The sequence below is a fragment of the Aulonocara sp. 'chitande type north' Nkhata Bay genome, linkage group LG7, assembly GCF_057382095.1.
Source record: "Aulonocara sp. 'chitande type north' Nkhata Bay isolate Kocher_YH1m ecotype deep benthic linkage group LG7, A_spYH_male_GT1.1, whole genome shotgun sequence".
Lineage (NCBI taxonomy): Eukaryota > Metazoa > Chordata > Actinopteri > Cichliformes > Cichlidae > Aulonocara > Aulonocara sp. 'chitande type north' Nkhata Bay.
In genome coordinates this window covers 59,562,958-59,586,808 of record NC_141350.1, presented here as the reverse complement: position 1 = coordinate 59,586,808, position 23,851 = coordinate 59,562,958, and the positions used below count along the sequence as shown (strand labels likewise).

Here is a 23,851-nt window from a genome sequence, read left to right as displayed (position 1 = left end):
AATGACGTACATAGGTCACTGCCATACTTATCTTGTGCTTCCCAAACTTTTTAGTATCTAGTAATTTCTTTTTTCCCCTCTTATCAGTAATTATAACTGGAGGCCTCAGGTTTGAGCTATGAGCCTGAAACAACAGCTGAGCTCGCAGTCATAGCTAAATGCGAGTAGATGTGTGTGCTATCCAGGTGATAGCTGTCTGTCTGTGCTTTCACAAGTCTGATCCAGTAAATCTCATATCAATATTTCCTGTATGTTACTTCCAGCCTAACTCTTGTTTGTTCATACTGTAATACATAATGTAAATGTGGTTTTCAAGCTGACGTATTAACCATAAACGTCAGTTTTGTAGCTTTATGGGTCAGACTAGGACTGTGAGGTGCACAAAACAGTCAGGGCAAGAAACCCCAACACATTTCCTCATTGTTCATAAATTACACAATTTCAATTGTTTAAGTCTGGATGAAGTAAACACCAATATCCAGTCTGGAATGTCCATTTTATAGTGCAAGCTTTCTGGAAACGTAAAGTTACAATTTAACTTATTTGAGGGTCTGCCATATTTACCCGAATCACAGACGAGGAGCCAAATGAAATGACAGAGAGGAGTTGGCAGAGGCAGAAAGACAACAGGAGTTCAGGAGACAAACTGAAGGTGAGGGAAACATTCACTACAGAGAGGCAGAGCTGGTGTTTCACCTCCACAGAATTATAGAAAAGGCTGGCTGGGGAAAATGCTCAGCTCTCATGTAGTGAAAAAATGCTCTTACAGCCAGTAAAAAGGAATTTTATGTGCTCGATTTTTGCTACGATCCCTCCAGAATGAACACAAAAAGGAAAGCTATCTATAACTCTCACATACAAATCAGTCTATGAATATACAGGATGAGTTAGTCAGCATATCCCTAAAGGAGATCTCCATTAAAGTCAGAAAAATGAGCATCCGAATTAGATCACATCTGTGCTTGTTAAAGCTTGATAACAATAAACGAGTTTGGAGAACTGTGTGTTGGAGGTCCTTCGGTAACCCTGTGTGTAATTCTTTTTACTAAATGGATTTTTTTTTCCCACTAAAAATGTGTATTGATATTGGAAAAACCCAGGTGAGTTTGCTGATGGAAAAATAGACTAGAAACTGATTAACTTTTATTGCAGCTGAACGAGCCCCCGTGAGTGATATCACCCCTACTCTCTGTTGGTTTGACTGCTGTATTTAAAAACTTAAGTGCTTCCTTTTTGAGGAGCGAGTAACAAGATCAGGAAAACAATCATTCTTCTCTGTATATATATATATATATATATGTATATATGTGTGTGCGTGTGCGTGTGTGTGTGTGCCTTGTCTCCGTTTGATATCTACATCTTTGTCTCTGAAACACAAAAATCATTGTGTTCACATATCACATTTATAATATGATTAATTAGGAAGGTAGAGCAAATACGTGTTGGTGAACCCTGCTTTCTTCAACAGTAGTAAAGAATTTATGAATTATAAATAAAAACAAACATTGCCAGGATGATAAACAAAGACAGTAAGAGTGTCTGTCACCTGGTGAGCAAAGATTCCTGGTTCCCTAAAAAGTCCAAAACTGAATCAGCTGTTATTAAAAGATGCACAAATTTCACTTTCTCTATCATCTCTTTAGAAATGCAGAGTTTGTATGATTCAAAGAAACAGCTCCGCATTCATAACCATGCATCGCTAAATAGCCTAACAAAACTTTTTTAATTTTAATTTTTTAATTTGTAGTGTGAGCGAGTTGATGATGGATCAGCGTGAAACTTTTGGCTTTCTGTGTCTCTGTTAACAATTAATAATTAGTGAAAGAAGTGGGACTGTGATCCTGCAGGTCATAAAGACAACGAGCAGAGCAAAGTTGTGCTGATTGAAAACGGATCGTATCAGAGGAGTCTGGTTCTTTAATAAAGCATTTAAAAGGAAATGGAAACCCCAGCCCCTAACCATATTTATTCTCTTCTGTAGCAATCAAAATGTGCTGCAGAGGAAATGAATAAATGGCAACATGTTTGTTGTTTTCACTGCCATTTGCTCAGAGTAATAAAGCCAAATATAGTGTACCATTGATGGGACAGTGATGTACTGGTGTTTAAGATTGCTTCTCCATCTCCTGCCACCCTTTCAGTCCAATTTAAGCTATTTGTCAGAACACCAAGCTGTTGCCGGAGGCAAAGAGATGTATAGTCTCAAATGCAGTGCTGGGAAATAATTCCCTGCTCAGCTTTGGTCAATAATGTTGCATTTACACTGCAGAGTTATTGAAAAATCGCTGAAATCGGATTTGTTCATGCAACAGAACTTCTCATAACAGAGTTGAGAAGGTTTCTTTGTGTTTTGGAGTACCTCTGTATGTAAGAGTCTTTAAAGGCAGGTCTAAACCTGTTACATTTCCATAAACCACCCTGGGACATGTTGACAGCACTCACTGTGCTGTAGGATTTTATACAAACACGTCTTGTGTGATCTTCCTGTGTGTCCTCACATTTAGGATTTACTTAAATTTAATCTCCAGTTGCATCATCTTATCAGAGCTCCATGAAGATAGTTCTCAAATTGCTGCACCTTAGTGAGTCAGCCATTGAGACCTCTTAATTGCTAATTCTGTCAGTTTAATTAAAGTTCAAAACTGGAGCAGCCTCTTTAAAAAATTCATGCATATCTGTGGATGAAGTCCTTCACGTAAAAAAGGAGCTGTGGGATGGTTGGAGTTTTTCTCTTTTAGTGTAAATTTGTCTCACTGTTTCTGTCAGTGGGTTCCTGCTGCTGTTTATTCTTAACATTTAAAAAATGATTAAAAATGTAATATTTGTTGGAGTTTCAGTTGTACTGAGCTTTTGAGCTTGTAGGGCAAAGTTTGCTTTTGACATTGATGTCCCAAACTAAATTACTGCATAAATAAATAGCCGAGAACGGAGATAGGAAAAACCTGAACCTTTTACTACTACTGTGAGCACATCCTATTATGCTGTCGGAGCATTTTACTACACGGGTTTAGTCCAGTTATATAAAAAAGTATATATGTAAAAATATATAAAGGTTGTTTTAGTAATTTAGTCTAAGCTGAAACATTACTATCCTGTTGGAAAAGGTCTTTCAATAGACTGTATATAAAAGATGGACATACTTGAGGTCTGCAAAGGAAGCCAGCGTGGCGAACCAACAGATTAAAAGACTGTTCCTTACCACGGGCAGTAAAAAGCACAACACCCCCTCTGCTCCCTAAGACTGTGGTACAAGAACTGAAAATACACTTTTACATATGTGACCCTCATCTCTTCTGTTACATTTGCATTTTGCACTGTTACCGTGGCAACTACACCAGAACCGCAAACCTCTCTGAAACTCTACAATGCAACCTGGCATGCACATCTCTCGAAATGTAACTATCTGTGTCCTCGACACGCCCACGTTATTGTGATTGGCCTGTTCAGTACCACTGATTCCTCCTGCATGTTCCTCCATCTGCTGGCCAGTAGGGGGTGAATCTGCTATTTGCAAAAAGAACTCGATTTATAGGTGAATCTATAAGAAAAATGTATTTTGTTTTCCTTGGTTTCCTTTGGCTTCACTGTTGTGAATGCAGATGGAGACATACTTATTTTTACTTCTTATATACTTCTATATTTGTTATTATACATCTTTGAAATCTGCTTGAAGTCTGTTGCTTGGGGAGCTGGTTAGGTTGGTGCATTGCAATGTAAATTCTCTGTGCATGGACGTCCACAAGGACCCTTGTGCAATGTTGCTACAACATATATGTGCCGTGTCTCTTGAATTTTTCAGTCTCAGTCTGATTTTAAAACATAAAAAGCAACCAGAACAATATTCAGCTCTAGGCTTCATGGTAAGACTTCACAGACCCATGGTGGCTATGTCTATCTTTTATATACAGTGTATGAACTGTTCCAGAATGATAATTCAGCCATTTATAGTAAACAAGGGGTCGCTGAATGGACATGGGAAAGGAAAAGTGTGATTCATTTGCTATGACCTTCTCATTCAATGTCAACCCCGTTGAACCTCCAGGAGATTTCGGGCTACTTTGTTACACAGCACTCCTCACTGCCATCATCAAAACACCAAATAAAGGGAATATCTTTGGGAGAATGATGTTTCATCCCTCAAGCAGAGTGCCAGAGACTTGGAAAATCAAGACGCACTTTATGTTGCATTTTTCTTTCATTTGTCACCCATCCATAAATCTGTTTGAAATGCCTCTCGGCTTCTATTCAACTCTGTAAGGTACATTTAACGAACTTGCCACTGGCAAGGTAGACAGACTCAATCAGCTATTACGCAGCTCTCTTTGGATCTTTTTTGTCTAATAAATTTCATTTATTTCCACCTCTCTTAAAGTTGGTGCACTGTTGTGGTCCCTTGAGGATTATGTGTTGTGCATCCACACATCTTAGCGTAACTCTTTAAAGTTGACCTGGCTTTGATTTTTTTTTTTTTTGTAGAGAAGGAAAAGTAAACTTGCAACCTAAAGCCCCCTGTGTAAAACACACTCGCTGCGAGACAAGTGGATTCAATCTTCAACTAGGCAGAACTGTATGTTTTCCAGCTGTACTCATCTCTCTCACTCTCTATCTGTCTCTAATCTCATAATATATCTGATCCTGGGCCAGACAGAAACAACTGTTACCTGCAACCACTTAGAATAACAAGCAGCTCAAGCAGGCCTGCAGGGCCAAATCTATGACTCCTGGAGCATGAAATCCACTTGGCATGCAAGTGGGTTGTGTTTCTGACTGGAGAACATATTGGTCCCATACTGTAGGGCTCCAATGCAGAATGCCAAGGAGGAGCCCCAGAGGACTTCATAACTGAGCAAGCAGCAAATAAAAACCACTCCGGCATACTCTGACTTCAATTGAACTTCAGCTCAGAGCTCGTGTTGCTCCTGCACCCACAGAAGACACTGTGATGCATTTTCTCTAAATAAGAACATTATTCAAAATTAGTTAGCTTCAAAGTTAGCTCCATTTACAGCAAGTGTAATTTATGACTCCAATTACTTTGTAGTCTGAAAAACTAATTTCGGAACATTAGAACTACATCATCATCACCATCATTATATCTTAACTACTCACACCCAGCACTGTGTCTGCATTTAGTAAATAGGAAATGGGTGTTGTTCATCATGTAAAGCCCACATAAAAGTGGGGTTAACAGTAACTAGTTGTGGCACCTAGTCTTTTCATCGCTTTGTTTTCAAGTTTATCAAACAAGTCTTAGTTATTACATTTCTCTTATTAATCTCTTATCTTATTGCATTCAAGGAGACAGACTCACCCTGAAACCATCACATGCAAGCTCGTACTAACTAGATTTAGAAGGATACAGGATGAAGACGGATGATGCGAGGCTGCAGTATGCATCTGCTCAACTATGTATGTGTTTGCAGGGCTTGTGTATCTCTCGGTGAGTTTTGTGAGCTTTTTTTCAACTGAGAATCTAATTAATAGGCAGAGAATATGCATGAAACGGCACAGGCAATTTAGAGATATATTATCAAAAAGACTGTCGAGCCTCTGAACATGCAGTTAGAAATATTCGACCCCTGGCAGAGCAGAGGAAGAAGCAGTGAAAAGTCTATGGAATCGTGGAAGAAAAAGTACACAAAGTTTATATCTATTCACACTAATCCCATTTCTTTGGGGGTATTTATATCCAAAACAACAACAGCAGCAGCAGAGGAGACAGTAGAAGGAGATAGTGGAGGCAGCCTGCCACGTGATAGGCCCTCCCTCTTAGAGACTCCTGGTTGATCTCTTCTTGGTTGGGTGAGCCGTTAGGGGACACCGAGGCCGCTGGGTGGGTGTTACGGTTGGAGCACATGTCATAAAGGTTTCCGGAGAACTGCATTTTCTTAGACTCCTGGCGGAGAGACTCCCAGACAGCTGCCGCTTCCTCGGGACAGCCAGCCATCGCCACGTTAGCGCAGTCATGGAACTCATCCCACGACCTGCAGAGAGGAGCGAGAGTAAGATGGAGACATCTGATTATTTGGCTTGTGGATCATGTTAATATTTCAGCGCGCAACACATTCAAAGCAGTTTTATCCATCTGTACAAACTATTGCACTAGATGCTGGATTTTTCCAGAAAGCTGTAACTTCATATGTAAACAAAACAGGAATTATTAAAGCATTTCCTTTGTAGAGAGGTGAGTGAGTCTATGGTTCAGACTAAACTTCAAATTTACTTTCCGCTCTAAAGACTGCAGATTTTGAGTGCATAATCTATAGTTCATCACTTAGAAGCTGTTCAAAATGAAATACAATAACTACCAAATTGATTATCATGGCAGCACACACATTCATGGTGCCCAGGGGATGGGTCCCTTGATACCTCCTTGTATGCCCCTGGGAAATCAAGGATTTCCCCATTTAAGCGAAAAACTATCAAATCTGCATGCATGATTACTGTAGGACACATTTTTCTTTTCTTCAGCATCGCCAGTGACGTTCACCTTGATGTCTTCAGTGAAACATCTCAAACACTTTTGTCAAAGTATTCATAACCCCCTCAGAGTGAACTGCAATATCTACAGTAAGTCTGAGACTTTAAATGTTTCTTTGGAAACCTCTTTTCTGCTTCTACCTGAGTTTTCCTGCCAAAGGACTTTGATAATAGTTTTATAATACTTTGAAAACTGGAGGCTAGTTGCAGCATCGTCAGGACGCTTTAGAAACTTTTAAACTAGTTATGTGTAGTTAACCAGCAACACACACACTGACCTTGTATGAGAGGTGTTTCATGGGGCTTTTCAAACCAAATCCTCAAAATCATGTTATTTTACCCGTAGACCCTTATCTTTCTTTCTGTCACGGTTCTGGGTCGGTTCGACCCAGCATTTTGAGTTTCTGATGTTTTGGTTTATTTTTGCACTATGGGCTGCCCTTTGATACTCTTGTGCTTTGATCGTTATTGGATTTCTAGGTTTCTGTTTGTTCGTGTTTAAGGATTTGTTGCCTCATGTATAGTTTGGGTTCCATGCGTTATTTTCTGTCTGCCTCTCAGTGTTGAGTCTGTGTGTGATGGTTTCTGGTTTCCTGTTTTACTTTGAAAGTTCATGTCTCATGTCAGTGCGTTCAGTTTTACCTCTCCCCTGTCTTGTTAGCCTGATTTCTCCCAGCTGTGTCTCCCTCTTGTTGCCCATTCCCTGATTACTCCCCGGTGTATATAAGCCCTGTGTTTTCCTGTGCTCCCTGTTGCGTTGTACCTTCAACTTGCTGTGTGTTCATGATTTCCAGTCCTCCAGCACCTCAGTTTAGAGTTTTGTTTTGCTTTTGTGAGTCTTATTTTATGTAGACGTTTGTCCAGCAATAAGGCTGCGTTTTCAGTTTAAATCTTGTCTCCAAAGAGTCCTGCATTTTGGGTCCACCACTCCAGCCTGCCTGCCACACAGCCGACCATGACACTTTCCTTTTCTGCACTTGTGCATTAAATAGACTTTTTAAAAGCACAGAAAATATGTGACTTTTTCCATTCAAGTTTGACATTCAACCTTCTGTCACTGTGTCTTCACCTCATTGACTTCTTTTTTCACCTTGAGTATAAACAACCCAAATCAATAATTAATTGCCATTATTATTCTCAATGAAATGATATGAAAAGATTTTAAACAGGCAGTTCTGGTAAAGATTTGCTGACAGTGAAGCATTCGTCCTTTCACCGAGTAAATCAAATCCAGCCTGTTTGCTTGCTCCCTTGACTTCGTTCAGTTGTTGCCAAGAGACCATCTGCTGATCTTCGATGCTCTGAGAGCAAGGGTCACCCTACGGGTTAGACTGAAATGTGGAAAAACCTTCATTAGAGTGTGGAAGGTAAATGCGTGTTTGTTGAATCACTGCTGTGTTATACCCATCAACAAAACATGAATTTGACACACTTTCTTAGATCTATTTTAAAGCCAAATGAAAGGAAGCATTATTTACGATGAGAGGCAGGTGAGGAAGAAGTGACTTTAAGTAATCTTGCACAAAGATATTTTTTAAAGGATATCTTGCAGCGAAACACAAAATTAAACTTTATTCCAAACACTCTTGAGCTCCACATCCACAGCAAGTCTATTTGGCTGTAATTGGCTGCTAATTCTCCCTCTCATTGTGGCTGTGCTGCCTAAATTGTCTCTGAGGAGAGTTAACTACGAGAAGCGAGGCGCAGAGTTGGGGGAAAAAGTAGAAGCAGATGACTCTGTTCAAAGTCTGCCACAGAAGCACTCAAAAAACACAAAAGTTTTCATAATTAATGCTGGCAAAACATCATGCGGCACTCCAACTTTCAAAAGACAAGAGCTACATTTAAACCCATTACTGGACAATACATACAAGGTATATTATTTAGATACTGCATCCACTGCGTCTTATTGAAACAAATATCATTTAATCTCGGGGGACTCAAACTTGGGAGTTTTGTAAAGCTACAGTGCTAAACACAACACCACTGTGCATGGCATAGCTAAAGCCAAGCTTTATCTGTAGGACAGATAACCTCTATTATGATTCTATGGAGCCCTGCAAGGGACATGGGGAAAAAAGTTGAAGTTGAACTTTTGCAAGATCTCGCAAAACTTTGAACTGGTGAGTAACAGACGTCTCCGAAAACGTCGGAGCACTTTTGCAAATATGTGATGTCTTGATAAAAGTTTATTTTGTGACCCAGAAAGAGTAATATTAAAACTAAGTTTTGGGACATTGGGACAGCTTTCGTTGCCTGGCTCGTCACCTATCCCAGAATTCATAGCGCAGCCCAGCCAATTCCATTTTTCAACAATGGCAGCAGCTACTTAGTTTTAATATTATCATTTCTGGGTAATTTCTGACTCAGATGGATGGATGGATCTATCAAGCACTGGGAATGTCTCAGATTTCCAGGACAGTGTTGATGGCGGTGTTAAGCAGTGTGGTTTTTTAGTGCGTTAAATTGCCACTGCAGAATCGCAATCTGTTTCTAATGCATAGCTCCCTGAGTACCTCGAGTTTAAAAACACTCATTAATGATTTTTGAATCTTTTATTGATCTATTGTTGAATTGTAGATGATGAAACCCCAAAATTCACAGCATCCAGTTTGCCCACAGTGTTTGGCAGATTGGCGATCCTCTCCCCATTTTCACTTCTGGAGGACGCAGCCTCTCTAGGATGCTAATTTGTTTGACCAGGTGTTTTTTAAGCATTACACATCTTATCAAGTCTTTTGTTGCATCTATGTCAACCTATTAAATCAAATTGAATATCAAAATATCCTTCCACCCATCTACTTTCTCAACCTCGTAAATAAATAGGGTTGTGGAAATATGTTTATACAGAAAGAAAAAGAAAACTGTGCTCTCAAGTTATTTTAATTGCCACATTCCTCTGTCTGCTTGTTTTTTAGGCAGTGAGAAAATGACCCACATCAGAACATAGTTGTTCGCAGTGGGCAAAGGACAGGAACTGAACTGGAGTCACAGTGAAAATTTGTGGCCCCATTTGAAATGAAGAATCGATTCAAATTGAAAAGCGAATCAAACTAAAGTGTTTTCTGGCTCTTAACTTTCCACAAAATGTCAGCGCAGTTCATTTAGCCATATGCTTTATGGCTTTTTCCACGCTGCAGGAAAACACTATGGATGAGTCCACTGCTAAAAGAATTGATCAGCCGAATCTAATTCAAACAAATAGATAAATCATAATGAGACAGGATGTTCTCCTTTGTTGCAGTCTAACACTGTGATGCCCCGAGGGCTGACGTCGTTATTAATCTTGTGAAATGTAGCTGTAAATTTCACCGAAAGTGAACTCATGAAGCAGAAGCTCTAAACATAGAAACATCATTTTCTCCTTCTGGGTGACTTTTCTTACTGTATCAGTACAGGATGTCAGTTTGATGACATTTGCTGCTGATCAGAAGCACCTAGATACAAACGCACATACACGGTCCGAGACACACACATTTTTAAACTTCCTCTGACAGCTTCCAGCACGCTTCCGCCTTCTTTTCTGTCACACACAAGTATAATTCGTTTAAGCCGTCTTCAGAGAAGGGACCACACATGCATGATTTCCCACGTATATCTTCATATAATTAAAGTAGCCATCATTACTGCAGGCTTTGCTTCCCTTAATGACTGTCTGTGTGTGTGTGTGTGTGTGTGTGTGTGTGTGTGTGTGTGTGTGTGTGTGTGTGTGTTGGCCTTTATCCAGGACTTAAGTGGACCACTTCCGACAAAAAGGGCTGCAGTAAGAGGACAACAGCTTTCCTGCTGCTGTGGGAGGAGCAGCTGATGGAGGAGGTGGAAAGGGCAGCATCTGGCTATCGTTTGTGTGTATGTGGACAAAAAACAGTGAGTGCAGGAGTGTGTCTAGAAGATAACACGGGAAAGACAAAGTCAGGAAGGGAGGGCGTCCTGCGCAGGAGTGCAGCTTTTTTTCTTCTTTTTTTTGATTCGGGTGTGAGTTTGTGTATCTTTCCTTCAGTGTTTTGTGAACGTAAGAGTACGGGTCTCTGCACACAGTCACAGGTGGTGCAGAGACAGCACAAACGCAGCGAGGACACTGACAGACAAGCAGCTGCTTTCACAATAATAAAACCTCCTGAGAGTACGTCTGTTCTGCTGTTAGCATGCTGCTGCTGCTGACATCCAAAAATCTCCAAACACCAATTCTGAGTTGGTTTTTTTTGTTGCTTTCTCTTTTCTATTTTGACCATCTGGGTGTTCACTAAGTTTCGTGGCTCTCTGTCACTGGTAACAATTACTGACATGCGAGGAAGCTGTATGTAACACTTTCGTCAAAACAGTGTTAGTTCAGGAGATTTGGGGAGGCAAAACAGTGCTAGGGAGGAGAACAGGAGAGACTGAGATATTAGAGAACACAAGCAACAAAAAGGTTCAAAAAGTAGCCCGGAGAGACAGTTTGTACCCTAAATGTAGTAAATCTGAGAAGAATTAGAGCACCGTTTGATACTCTCGAGGTTAGTAACCTACATAGAATCATGTGGAGTTCCAACTTTAAGACTACATGATGGTTTTACAGCTGTTACATTGATAATTATAAAAAATGAAAAAATTTAATGACTATAGCTGACACTGCTCAAGTTAATCTTTCAGTCATTAAATCAGTTTACACTTACAGCTTTTGGAGTTTTCCTCTTTTCACCTGTAGGGTTGAGTTGTAAGTGAAAGAGTCAATTTGTGATTGAAGTGAAGACTTTCAGTTTTCATTCAGTAGGTTTTGCAAAAAAGTTGCTTTAACTGTTTAGGAATTAAAGCCATTTTATATGTAGCCTCCTAATTTCAGAGGGGGACTACATATAGATTTCATTACATTTTTAAAAAAACCCAAAATAGTTGAAAATAGCCAGTTGAGACCCGTTCTTTCTTTATTTCATGACAAATGAAACAAACTATTTCTAAGGATAAGAAAAGCAACTTCACAACATCTCATCAAGTCAAGAACACTCTTGTTCAGGTATATCTATCACTTTAAACATCTACAACCAAGAAATGTTTTAATGAATGAATATACAGTCTTTATTGGACGGTGCAAAACTATGTTTACACTTAAAAGTCCAGATTAGGCCTGGTCACAAAATATTGAAAATAACTTGTACAAGGAGAAAAGTATGGAAAAAGAGAAGCAGCTCATGATGTGAAGCAGATAACATTGATGTTATGGCATGGGCATGTATGGCTGCAAGTGAAACCGGTCACTAGTGGTCATTGATGATGTGAGTACTGATAGAAGTAGCAGGAAGTATACAGGGCAGTACTCTTTGCTCAGACTGTGACAAATGCTGCTAAACTGATTGCAGAGCGCTTCCCAGTGCAAATGGACAATAACTCAAAACATGCAGCCGAAGCAACCCAAAACTATCTCAATGCAAAAAAGTGGGTTGTTCTTCATTGTCCAAGTAAGTCACCTGATCTCAAACCCAACAGAGCATCGCTTTCAGACATTAAATAAAAAAACTAAATGTGCAGAGACCCACAAACAAGCAGGAACTGAAAGTGTCTGCAGTAAAGGCCTGTCTGAACATATTAAGAGAGGAAACACAGCATCTGATGATGTCAGTGGAAAAACTTTTCATAGCTGGTGTCTGATCTTCTTTTCTGTGCATCTTTGCTGACTTTATATTCCTTCTTGTCCTAACCCTTCAGGCTTAGAGGGAACAAGCTCTGCCCGGTGGTGGAGGGTCCTAATTATTCCAAGTTTGTGTTCCAGAGGGTGATGGGAGTCAAAGAGGAGGTACTGGGCCGTGTGTGTGTGGGCTTCCGGTAAACTTCGATGTTGAGGTTGCCATTCTCTTCAATGTGCATGGCGCAGTCCAGGAAAGGCAAACAGTTGTCCTTTGTGTCTTCCCTGGTGAACTTGATGTTTTTATCCACAGTGTTAATGTGCGCAGTGAAGGATTCCACTTCTTGTGTCTTGATTTTGACCCAGGTGTCGTCCACATATCTGTACCAGTGGCTGGGTACTCTTCCTTTGAAAAAGCCAAGAGCCTTTCTTTCCACTTCCTCCATGTAAAGGTTGGCTACAATAGGTGACACGGGGGAGCCCATGGCACAGCCATGTTTTTGTCTGTAAAAGCCTTCGTTGTACTTGAAATATGTAGTGGTGAGGCAGAGGTCTAACAGTGTGCAGATCTGATTGGGTGTGAAGTTGGTCCTGTCCTCCAAGGAGCTGTCTTCTTGTAGTCGATCAACATTGAAGTTTACCGGAAGCTCACACACATGGACCAGTACCTCCTCTTTGACTCCCATCACACAAACTTGGAGTAATTAGGACCCTACACCACCGGGCAGAACATGTTCCCTCTAAGCCTGAAGGGAAAAAGAAGGAACACACACATGTAAAGGAAGCACTTAAAACATGCGGCTATCCTAACTGGGCATTTATAAAGTCAGCAAAGAAGCACAGAAAAGAAGACCAGACACCAGCGAGGGAGGATAAGAAGGACAGACGCAACAACATTGTCATCCCCTATGTAGCCGGTGTATCAGAGAAACTCAGGAGAGTTTTCTCCAAGCACAACATCCCAGTGTACTTCAGACCCAGCAACACACTCAGACAAAAATTGGTTCACCCAAAAGACAAAACTCCTAAACACAAACTTAACAATGTGGTGTATGCTGTACAGTGCAGCGAGGAATGCCCAGACCTCGACATTGGAGAGACCAAACAGCCACTTCACAAGCGTATGGCACAACATAGAAGAGCCACCTCCACAGGACAAGACTCAGCAGTCCATCTGCATCTAAAGGACAAAGGACACTCTTTCGAGGATGCCAATGTTCACATTTTGGACAGAGAGGACAGAAAGAGGAAAGAGGAGTGAAAGAAGCCATTTATGTCCACTGTGAGCGACCATCTTTGAACAGAGGCGGTGGCTTACAACACCAACTCTCTGCCATCTATAATCCAGTTTTGAGATCCCTCCCCAGACGCCTTAACGTCCACTCACATCCTGGGCCATCTGACCTCAGGAAATCACATGATAGGGTGGGGCCAGGTTTCACAATGAGCTCAACCGAAACCCTGGCTGATTGTGACCCACACCCGCTTTCACACCTTGGCTCATATGATTAGGCAGAGGATCATCAGGGGGTCCTTTTGGGACTCTCCACCATTTGACCTTAGAACTGAAGAAGCTTCTCGGGTGAGAGGTGAAACGTCTTCAAGCAACTTAAAGAAGTCCAGACGCTTTTCTTTGCAAGCTCCTTAGACTACGCTGACCTTGATGACTGAGAACCTTCACAGACATATTTCTGCATAGCTTTTTTTAAATTTCACATTTCTGTATAGTTTTCATATTTATATCCTGTTCATAGCCTGTACATAGCTTGTACACCCACTCCAGCCTGTACATACTTATAGTTATAGCAGATTCATAACATACCTTCATACCGTATACATTGTAACATACCCATAATAGACTCATATTTTGTACCCTCAACAGACCCATTTCTGTAATATATCTATATTTCTATATTATTGCCAATATATATCTATATCATGGCTAAAGCACTTCTGGATGGATGCTAACTGCATTTCGTTGCCTTGTACTTGTGACATGTGCAATGACAATAAAGTTTAATTCTATTCTAATTCTATTCTATTCTATAACGTTATAGCGTCCCACTCTGTGGCAGATGGGATAAGTGGTGGTTAACAAGGGGTTAAACACATGGGACTCTCCACCAGTTGTTTTACACTGAAGAAGCCTCTTGGATGAGTGTTGAAACATCTTCATGAACAAAAAAGAAATTCAGTTGCTTTCTTTTCAAGCATTTGAGACTATCATGAACTGGATCACAGACACACAGCCCATCGATTTGTAATGTAAAAACGTATGTAAAAACGATTTTGTCTACATCATTTGGTAGCATCCTGCAGACACTGGAGAAAGCAGAGTGATTACTGGGTCTAAAGCTGTGGTTTTAAAGGTAAAAATGAAATAATAATGATAATAATAAATAAAAATTACTGTTGGAGCCTCTCGGCTTCACTAAGTTGAGATATTTAAAAAGAAGCAAATGAATGAAAACAAGTCAGCTACTTTTGAGGAAGACTGCAAAAAATGTTTCATATTAAAACCATCAGACTTCACCTTCACCGGCCTCCATTAGTGTAACCAGGTTGACGCGCTTCATGAAGGCTTCCTTTGCCTTGCTGAAAAGAAAAAGAAATCCTTTTTTCCCTTTGCACAAGAGTTGGTCTATATTTTGCATCTGCAGTATTCATGTAAAGGTTTAAACATGAAATGACTATTTTTATACATGTTCTGTTGCCTAACATGTTGAACTCGTGAGCAGCAGAGGATTTTTATGCATCTGTGGTGGTACTGTTTAATATTTGGCAGCTTTTTATGGGAAAATGAAAAAGTAAAGCACAAAAGCCTCCCTTCTTGTCACTTTAAATGACTTCTAAATCTCTAAGATAACCAGTAAGAGATGCTGAACTCGGGAATATTATGGCCTCTTTGTTTGGCAGCAGTTTCAATCCTAACTGCTGCATCCCAAATGAGCTGTAGAGCTGAAAGTGACTTTAAACTAAGGTAGGAATAGGAATAGAGAGCACTGCGATGAGATGCAATGAAAGCATGAATGGCCTTATCTAAATCTGTAGAGAATAGAAATATAAAAGCAAATAGCAAGGCTGCAGTGAAAGAGGAGAGGGTTTTCTGATAACACCCGTTTTAGGGATCGGTAGACTCCAGCTTTTGTTTGTGTAACTGTAACCAAGGAAACAAATGTTGGATTTTACCTTGCTGTTTTTTCACACTTCTTATTTTTTTGTATTTTTCTCACACTTTATCAGTAATTGAGATTGCTCAGTCTGGAAAAGGTTCTAAAGCCATTTCTAAAGCTGTAGATCTCCAGCGTACCACAGTGTGAGCCATTATCCACAAATGGCGAAAACATGAAACAGTGGTGAACCTTCCCAGGAGCGGCCGGCTGACCAAAATTACCCCAAGAGTGCGAGATCGACTCATTCAAGAGGTCACAAAAGAACCCAGAACACCATCCAAAGAACTGCAGGCCTCACTTGCCTCAGTTAAGGTCAGCGTTCACGACTCCACATTAACTGGGCAAACATGGTCTGCATGGCGGGGTTCCAAGATGAAAACCACTGCTGAGCAAAAGGAACAAAAAGGCTCGTCTCAGTTTAGCCAGAAAACATTTTGAAGATCCCTAAGACATTTAGGAAAATTTGTGGACTGATGAGAAAAAACTTAAACTTTTTGGAAGTTGTGTGTCCCATTGCATCTAGTGTAAAAGTAACAGCATTTCTGAAAAGGAACATCATACCACCAGTAAAACAGGGTGGTGGTAGTGTGATGGTCTGGAGCTGTTTTGCTGCCTCAGGACCTGGAAGACTTACCGTGGTAAACTGAACCATGAATTCTGTTGTCTGCCAAAACATCCTGAAAGAGAATATCTGGCCATCTGTGTGACCTCAACCTGAAGCGCACTTGGGTCTTGGAAGAGGTCAGTGATCCAAAACACTCCAAGTCCACCTCTAAATGGCTTAAGAAAAACAAAATGAAGGCTTTGGAGTGGCCTAGTCAAAGTCCTGACCTGAATCTGATTGAGATGCTGTGGCATGACCTTAAAAAGGCGGTTTATCATGGGAAACCCTCCAATGTGGCTGAATTAAAACAATTCTGCGAAGATGAGTGGGCCAAAATTCCTCCACAGTGCTGTGAAAGATTCATTGCCAGTTATCACAAATGCTTGATTGCAGGTTTTGTTACTATGGGTGTCCCAACCAGTTATTAGGTTTAGGGGACAATCACTTTTTCACACAGGGCCATGTAGATCTGTTTTTTTCTTCTTAATCATAAACACCGTCATTTAGAAACTGCACATCTTTGTTAAATATTTTACATTTATTTGATTATCTGAAACATTAAAGTGTGACAAACATACAAAAAAATTGGAAATCTAGAAGGGGGCAAACGTTTTTTTCCACCACTGTACATGGAAATGCAGCACAGGTAAAAACAGACTTTATATAAAATGCGTATTTGGTGTGATCACCTTTTTTCTTCAACACAGCCTGAACTATCTTCACCAAGCTTTCTAGTAATTTCTTTAAGTAGTCTTCATCATTTCTGTTGAAGCTTCAGAAAAAGGTAGATGGATCAACTGAAGGACCAGATCATCTCTCAGGTCTCGTGTCAGGTCTTTGCTAGATTTCTTCCTATTTCTTAAGGACATGACTTTCAGATACTGTTCATTTGCTGTAATCAGCTTTTTAGGCCTGACACTTCTTCTTTTTGTCCACTTGCCGCAATTCCTCTTTTTTTTAAGGACATAGTGCACACCATGCCGAGATATGTTTCTTAGCTAACAGCTGTTTGGGAATCATCAAGAACTAGTGCCCAAGATCCTGCAAGAAAGTCTGGCTCCTTGGAGAGGTGGCTCAAAACTTTTGCACAGTACTGTATATTTTACATGTATACTTAATAAATGAATTTTACTTTGTAATAGTGGAATATGTACATTATGTGAGAGCGCATACAGTTTTAATGTTGAGAGTCAATGTTCAGATCTAAGGGGATGAAAAATGGAGGTTGTACAAGAAACACATTTGGTCTTTAAAACCAAATTTCAGCTTCATATTTAAAAGCAAAGAGTTTGGAGATTCAGAATTTGCAAACCATTCCATGTCAACAAAAACAATTATTACTTATTTAGTGTGTGCACAAAGCAAATTGTAGCTTTTTGATTTCCCAACAGGCACACCTGGTATGCTGTTCTTTGTTTTTTTAAAAAGTGATTGCTTCTAAGCTTTTAGTCTTTATCAGTAATTTGTCAAAGGCTTAAACTTTCCTAGATGCAAATCTTGTATTTTTTTGAACTTTCAGACTTCAGCAAAAACTACATAGACATGAAGACAAAAGAAAAAGACATATCCTTTTTAGCTCCCATGGATGGATTCATACCTAACCTTTGTAGACAAGGCCATAGCAGAGATGAAGAATAACTGAAGCACCTCTCAACATCTCTCAAAAGACAGATTTTTCCATTTTTTGAAGTACTTCAATTACCTTTACAACTGTACTTTCTCCAAGGATAACATTCTGCAAGGGGAATAAATGAAGCCTTGATCTATTCAGCCTTAAGTTACTCAAATTAAAACACATTTAGTCCAAAAATACTAGAGCTGGCCTGGGCTCAAGGTCTACGTTTGCTAAAACCCACAAATTCACGAGTTCACAATGCCATGATTCACACTTGGTCAAGCCATTAATAAAATTTCAATTGGTAATATTGTACGATACAGCCTCCAATCGCAAAATCAATTTTCAGGAAAAGTTTACTTAATTTTAAAAAAGAAGAAAAAGGGTTAAAGACCAGTTTAAATCACACATTCTCACATAACTTGGGCAGCACATTGGTGCAGAGGTTAGCACTGAGAGTGAATGGATGACAGACTGGCACCCAGTCCAGGGTGTACTCTGCCTCTCGCTCTGTGACTGGATGGATGGATGAATGGGTGGATGGATGGAGCGATTCTCACAGTCTTTCAGTCTTATTCTTTCAAAATGAAACTTAACGTCTGACATATTTTGTATACTCCGCTATGAAGCCTGATGCTACAGATGTTGATACTCTCCCTCAAAATAGGTGTAAAAATTGGCATGTGTATCAGATATATGTAAAATTTACAATTTGAAATTGTAATAGAAATTATATTCTTTAACCACTGACAAAGTAAGTAGTAAAAAGGAATAGGAGATACAAAGTAAAGCGATACCCATTGTTCATGTGTTCCCTTCAAAGCTTTAGCAAAAGGTTACATTTTAATTCTATTGAGAATAAATTCTCAGTATGTTTACCCCCAAACATTTCCTTTTCACCTCACCTTCTCTCAATCCGCACTGAATGATTGCGAGTGCAAAATGCCTATTGTGAATATGAGGAATAAAAGCAGTACTGTACTCCTGGGAGAACCCTGACAATGGAGCAGCCTTGGCCTAGATGCAAATCATATCCCCTCTTTCAGACTGCACTGTAGCATACATGTGTGTGCGCGCTGTGACGGTGTGCATTTTTGAAAACGTGTGCACTGTTGAATGGGCACGTGATTGTGGATCTTCAGAGGGGCACAATCTCCTCATTAGGCGGCTCTGATTGAAGCGCTAAAGCCATGTTCCTGAGTGCGGAGAAGGAGGCAAAACGTAAGAGGGGAAAAACAGAATAGAGAAGTAGGTGGAAGGTGGTGAGAGAAGGCAAGAAGGAGGAGGGGAACGAGAGGGAAAAAGGGGAGGAAGAAAGAGGGGAGGTGAGAGAAGTAGAAAGAGAGAGAACAAAGAAGTGAGGTGAGGACACAGAGAGGGGGGGAAGTGTGTATGTGGACAAGAGGATTTTGTGTTTGCATGAGCTCTTGTGTGCCTGCATTAGGCAACAGTCGCACTAAGGTGGCTGGGTTGCAGGATTAGTAGTTTAATTGGTACCTTAAGGAATAGAAGAGACTTAACAACAGTGTAGTGGTATCAGGGGTGGGCTGCAGGGCTGTGGTGACGCACGCACACGCACACACACACACACACACACACACACACACACACACACACACACACACACACACACACACACACATGCACAAATGATTATTTCTCTTGAATAATCCCCCTTACCCCGATTTAAATCAGACGTTACTGTTAAACCAAACTCTCTCTTTCAAATTCATAAAAGTAAGAATGGATTATCATTAAAACACCTAAACATGAGAAGAAGAGCAAGAACGGGCAGGTTAAAGTAAGGAAGGGAAGAAATGGGAAAAAGGTACAAGGTGAACCAAAAAAAAAAAGCAGAAAGTTAAGAGTGTTAAGCTGGATGTTCTGTGAAGCTGTACTTAAGGTGCCACAATGCCTAATCAGAACTGCTGATCAGAAACCTTTTTTCTCCACCACCTTCTGATGACAGAGTTGAGGTCTGCAGCCGAACATTTCTTCAACTTTTCAAAAACCGACAATCTGACACTCTCACCCACTTCATGCTTTTATTGGCCAGCTGTGTGGAGTTGTAAAAAACCTGCCTGTGTCCTACTGTGCGTCCCCCAGAAACAATTGCAAGAAATTGTGCACTTTCCATTTTACTGTTACGTTCCTTTAACCCTCTCAAGGCAGGCTTTGCAGATTTGCAACAGTTAAAAACTAACAAGCTGATTACCCCACATACATATTTTATGAGTTTTTTTTACTCAGAAGCACCACTGCAGGACTTGGTTGTGCATTAGCAACAAAAAGTTTAATTTGAGCCTGAGAGGGTTAAGCGAGCTAGTGCATATCAAAAACACAGAATATTATAAAAAGTTATTTTTTAAATTTAATTAAAAAGGTTAACTTTGATTTATTCTATATTAGAGTAAACTGAAATTTTGAGCCTTTTTTCTTGTATTTTTGATGATTATAGTTTATGGCTTATGAAAAAAGTATCTGTTATTGGAATATTTCCTAAGATCAATAAAAAAAAAAGCATTTAGAATAGATAAAAAAAACCCTTTGGGAAGGTGTACTCATTTATACACGCAGTCCTTGGCTGGGCTGCTTAACCATGAATTGCTACATCAGAGCAGTGCAGCATGGAAGTGGAAGTCGTCTTAACAATATTCCATACATTTTATGTCAGGTTCAGGTCAGGTAAATTGGCTGGTCAAGCAAGCACAGTAAAAACACATCAGGAAACCATGTGGTAGCAGCTTTGGCGCTGTGGGCAGGTTTTAACTCCTACAGGAAAAGTAAATTGGTGTTATCCATAAAGTTTGCACGAAGGTGGAAGCGTGACATGCTCTGAAATCTCCTGGTGGATGCTGCACTGACTTTGGACTTGATGAATCACAGTGGACCAACCACCACCAACACCAGGAGATAACGTGGGACCCCCCAAATCATCAGACTGCAGAAACGTCACACTTAACTTCCAGCACCTTAAATTCTGCACCTCTACACTTTTTCTCCAGACTTTAGGATGTTGATGTCATCTCAAAAAAAGACTTTGGACCACTGAGCAACAGTGCAAGTCTTTTTCTCCTCAGCCCAGGTGAGCTGCTTCTGTTGTTGCCCTTGGTTCAGGACTGGTTTGATATCAGGAATGTGACAGCTATAGCTCGGTTGATCTGATATCCTCGTGTTGGTGTTGTTCCCAGATCATCATACTAAATGTTGTTCTAGGATCAACGTTGCAAGTGACCAATCAGAATGTTGTGATGTCATACTTTTGCGACTTCGGGAAAAACTGGCGTAAAACAAAAAACTGTACTTAAGCTGCAAGAAACCGCCTCTGTCCGCCGATAAACGGACCCTGACCCTAACCCTAACCGTAACCCTTTAATAAACAGTAAGCAGAATTGATATTGTCCTTGCAACATTGGAATTTCATAAATGCACGAATGGCTTGGCGCGCAAAAGAATAACGTCACAACAATGTGATTGGTCACTTGCAATGTTGAACCTGGAACAACATTTTCATGATGGTCTGGGAACAACACCAACACGAGGATATCAGATCATCCGCTATAGCTCCTTGCCTGAAAATGTATGTGCATGGTGCCTCTTGATGCTCTGATATCTGCCTCAGTCCACTTCTTGTGAAGCTCTTCCAAGTTCTTGAGTGGACTTTCTTCTTGAGTGTTATTGATTGCTATCCCTGTTGCATGTTCACATTTTTCTAGTTTTCTACTTTCCATGAATATACTTCAGCATAACACAATGAACAGAAGGCTGAAATCAGCCTTTTGTGGCTCTGAGCCAGTTTACGTCACTATACTGGTTCTGTCGCACAACATTTGTGGCGTCACCACATCCCTGGCAATGAGGGCATAAAAGACTCACTTCAGTCTTCTCCTAAACAGGTAACAGTGCCATGCAAATCTGTAAAGAAGTGTTGGTCAAACAATGACCCTAAGAGTGTTTGTAATTAATGACTTTGTCTTATATAATGAATTTACGGCTTGCAAAGAAGAAGTAAGGTTTTTTATTGTTTGTTTGGTGTTTATGAACAGCTGTCTTTACCATCTCACTATATACAGTGATATCATAAACATAAAAAAAAAAGTAATGTTAGTGTTTTTGTACATGAGTGAAGCAAATAAGCACAGCAGGCGTGATGAAAACCAGGATAGGTTTTTCTAGTAAAAGCTAAATAGGAGAAGAATGGCTTGCTAAAAGTAATTTAAATTTTAGCGTCTACTCATCTTCACAAGGGTTTGCAGCTGTTCGCAAAAATGGGAATTTTTGTGACCCTTTTTGTGACATGTTGTAATTGTCCAACCAAACAAAGCAGCTACTCATTTTCCACCTTGATGTTTTTTAGTGCACGTTTGTGAATCATGCTCATGCACAAATGCTGCATGACTGCAGTTTGCATAGTTGCAAGTCAGCTGTTGTGTTCATCAGCAGCTGTTGACAAGAATGGATGCAGAAATGTGGGAAATGGCCTTTCGCTGTGCAGGAAACGTCAGTGTCGTGTTAGCACCAGAAAAACAACATAATTCAGATCCTCTAGGCTGCCCGGACTGTTCCAACAAATAGCTGAAGTTTGACTAAAGACCAAGATGGTGACCCTCATTGGTGTGCTGCAGGAAAGCTTGGCGAACACCAGCAACAAAGGGATTCATCCTCTACATTTGACCCAACAGTTATTAAGATATTTCCATTTCAGTCTGGATGCTAGAGCAAAATTATCAACAATAAAAATGAGTCAGCAACAAGAGGCTCACACACAGACACTGTCACAGAAGAAGATAGTCAGAACAATGCCTTTAGCTTTTCTTCAAGGACTTTAATAACACTGTTTGTAGATCTTGATGAAAATGTGTCTTGCACAAAAAGTCTCCCTACAGTTAGTTTTTTCTGAGTCAGCTGAGTCAGCTGAGCAACATCTTTCTATGAATTCGAGAAGAAGAAGTGATGTGTATGGAGCATGCATGCTTTATGCACATGATAAATTCTATATATCAAGAGGAACATTGGTCAAATATCATATTACAGTTCATTAAATATCCGCTTAATTAGCACAATTGTGCAACTCCCACTCTGACTTCCTTCAGTGGTCTTGGATGGGATGCATCTCTGTACACTTAAATGTGGTGACTCTGGAAATTCATTATAATTTTTTTGCATCTGTACAAATTTAAGTTGACAGACACTGCTCTCAGATCAGTAGTCCTATTCTAAGACCCTCCTAAGAAATCTTCTTCCCCAAAAGGTCTTCTGTGAAAGATGGATGAGAGAGGTATGTATAAATAGAGCGGTGAGCGGAGATGACAAAGGGCAGGGAGAGAATAATGGATGGATAAAGGATATAGAGAAATGAAGTGAAGACAGAAAGAATAGAGAGGAGGAGAGAAGAGGAGTGATAAATGTTCAGGGCTCCAGCTGAAACAACGAGAGGCTAAAAGGAGTGTTAAAGAGTGAGTGAAGACACGCCGTAAGAAGGTCAGAGACAGCAGTCTTTATATTTAAAGTCAAACTGAAATAAAAACAAGATTAAATCAGTATATCTTTGACTTATCTGTCTTTGGACTTGTATAGCCGGCATGAACTTCTATACAAATTTATTATTAACACCCATCCAGTTTTTCTTGCTTATTCCAGGTCCGGGTCATAGGGTAAGAGACTAAGCAGAGATTCACAGATTTCCCTCTCCCCAGCCATCTCCTCCAGCTCTATTCATGGTATACCACGAAATTCCAAGACCAGCAAAGAGACGCAATATCTCCAGGATGTCTTTTGTCTGCCAAAGTCAGACATGCCCAAAAGACCTCACCGACGAGGTGTGAAAGGGGAGTGATCTCAACCACCTCAGCTGGCTCTTTTCTACTCTGAACCCCTCATAAAACAGTGAGGAACTGAGTCAGACTTTAAGGGAGAGCTTAGCTATCCTTCAGTGAAACCTCGTATCTGCCACTTGCTTCTGCGATCTTATTATTTCAGTTGCCATCCACAGCTTCTGATGTTAGCAATATAGATTGACCAGTAATGTGGGATTTAGCATATTTGTGTCCGTTTGCCTATGAAGAGCCTGCACGGATGGGAATGCAACCTATGTAAAAATGACTGCATTTAAGCCAACTAAAAAAACAACAAGCATATAGCTTGGCATGGACAACACCATGCATAGGCTGACTGCTGATTGGCTGAAAAGTGGTCTGCCATATAAAAGGCAATGATAGTGTAGTTCACCACATATAGAGAGAAGAGTGAAGAACTATCAAAGATCAACAGCATGAAAAGAACAGCCAATGTCTGCAGTGGACTGTTTTGTAATACTTGTTTCACTTCAGCTCTTTGTAAGTTATCACTTTGCACTGTGGGTTGCTAATGAACCAACAATA

The 23,851-nt window shown here is 40.2% G+C and overlaps 1 protein-coding gene across 1 annotated transcript in view; it reads right to left on the bottom strand.

The window, feature by feature from the left end:
- Positions 1 to 1,228: 1,228 nt before the first annotated feature.
- Positions 1,229 to 23,851, bottom strand: part of nrn1la (neuritin 1-like a) — a 100,748-nt gene continuing 78,125 nt past the window's right edge. The window contains exon 3 of the mRNA XM_086301702.1: positions 1,229 to 5,984. Within this exon, the coding sequence (XP_086157828.1) occupies positions 5,684 to 5,984 (301 nt within the window). The 3' untranslated portion in view covers positions 1,229 to 5,683. The remainder of the gene's footprint in view (positions 5,985 to 23,851) is intronic.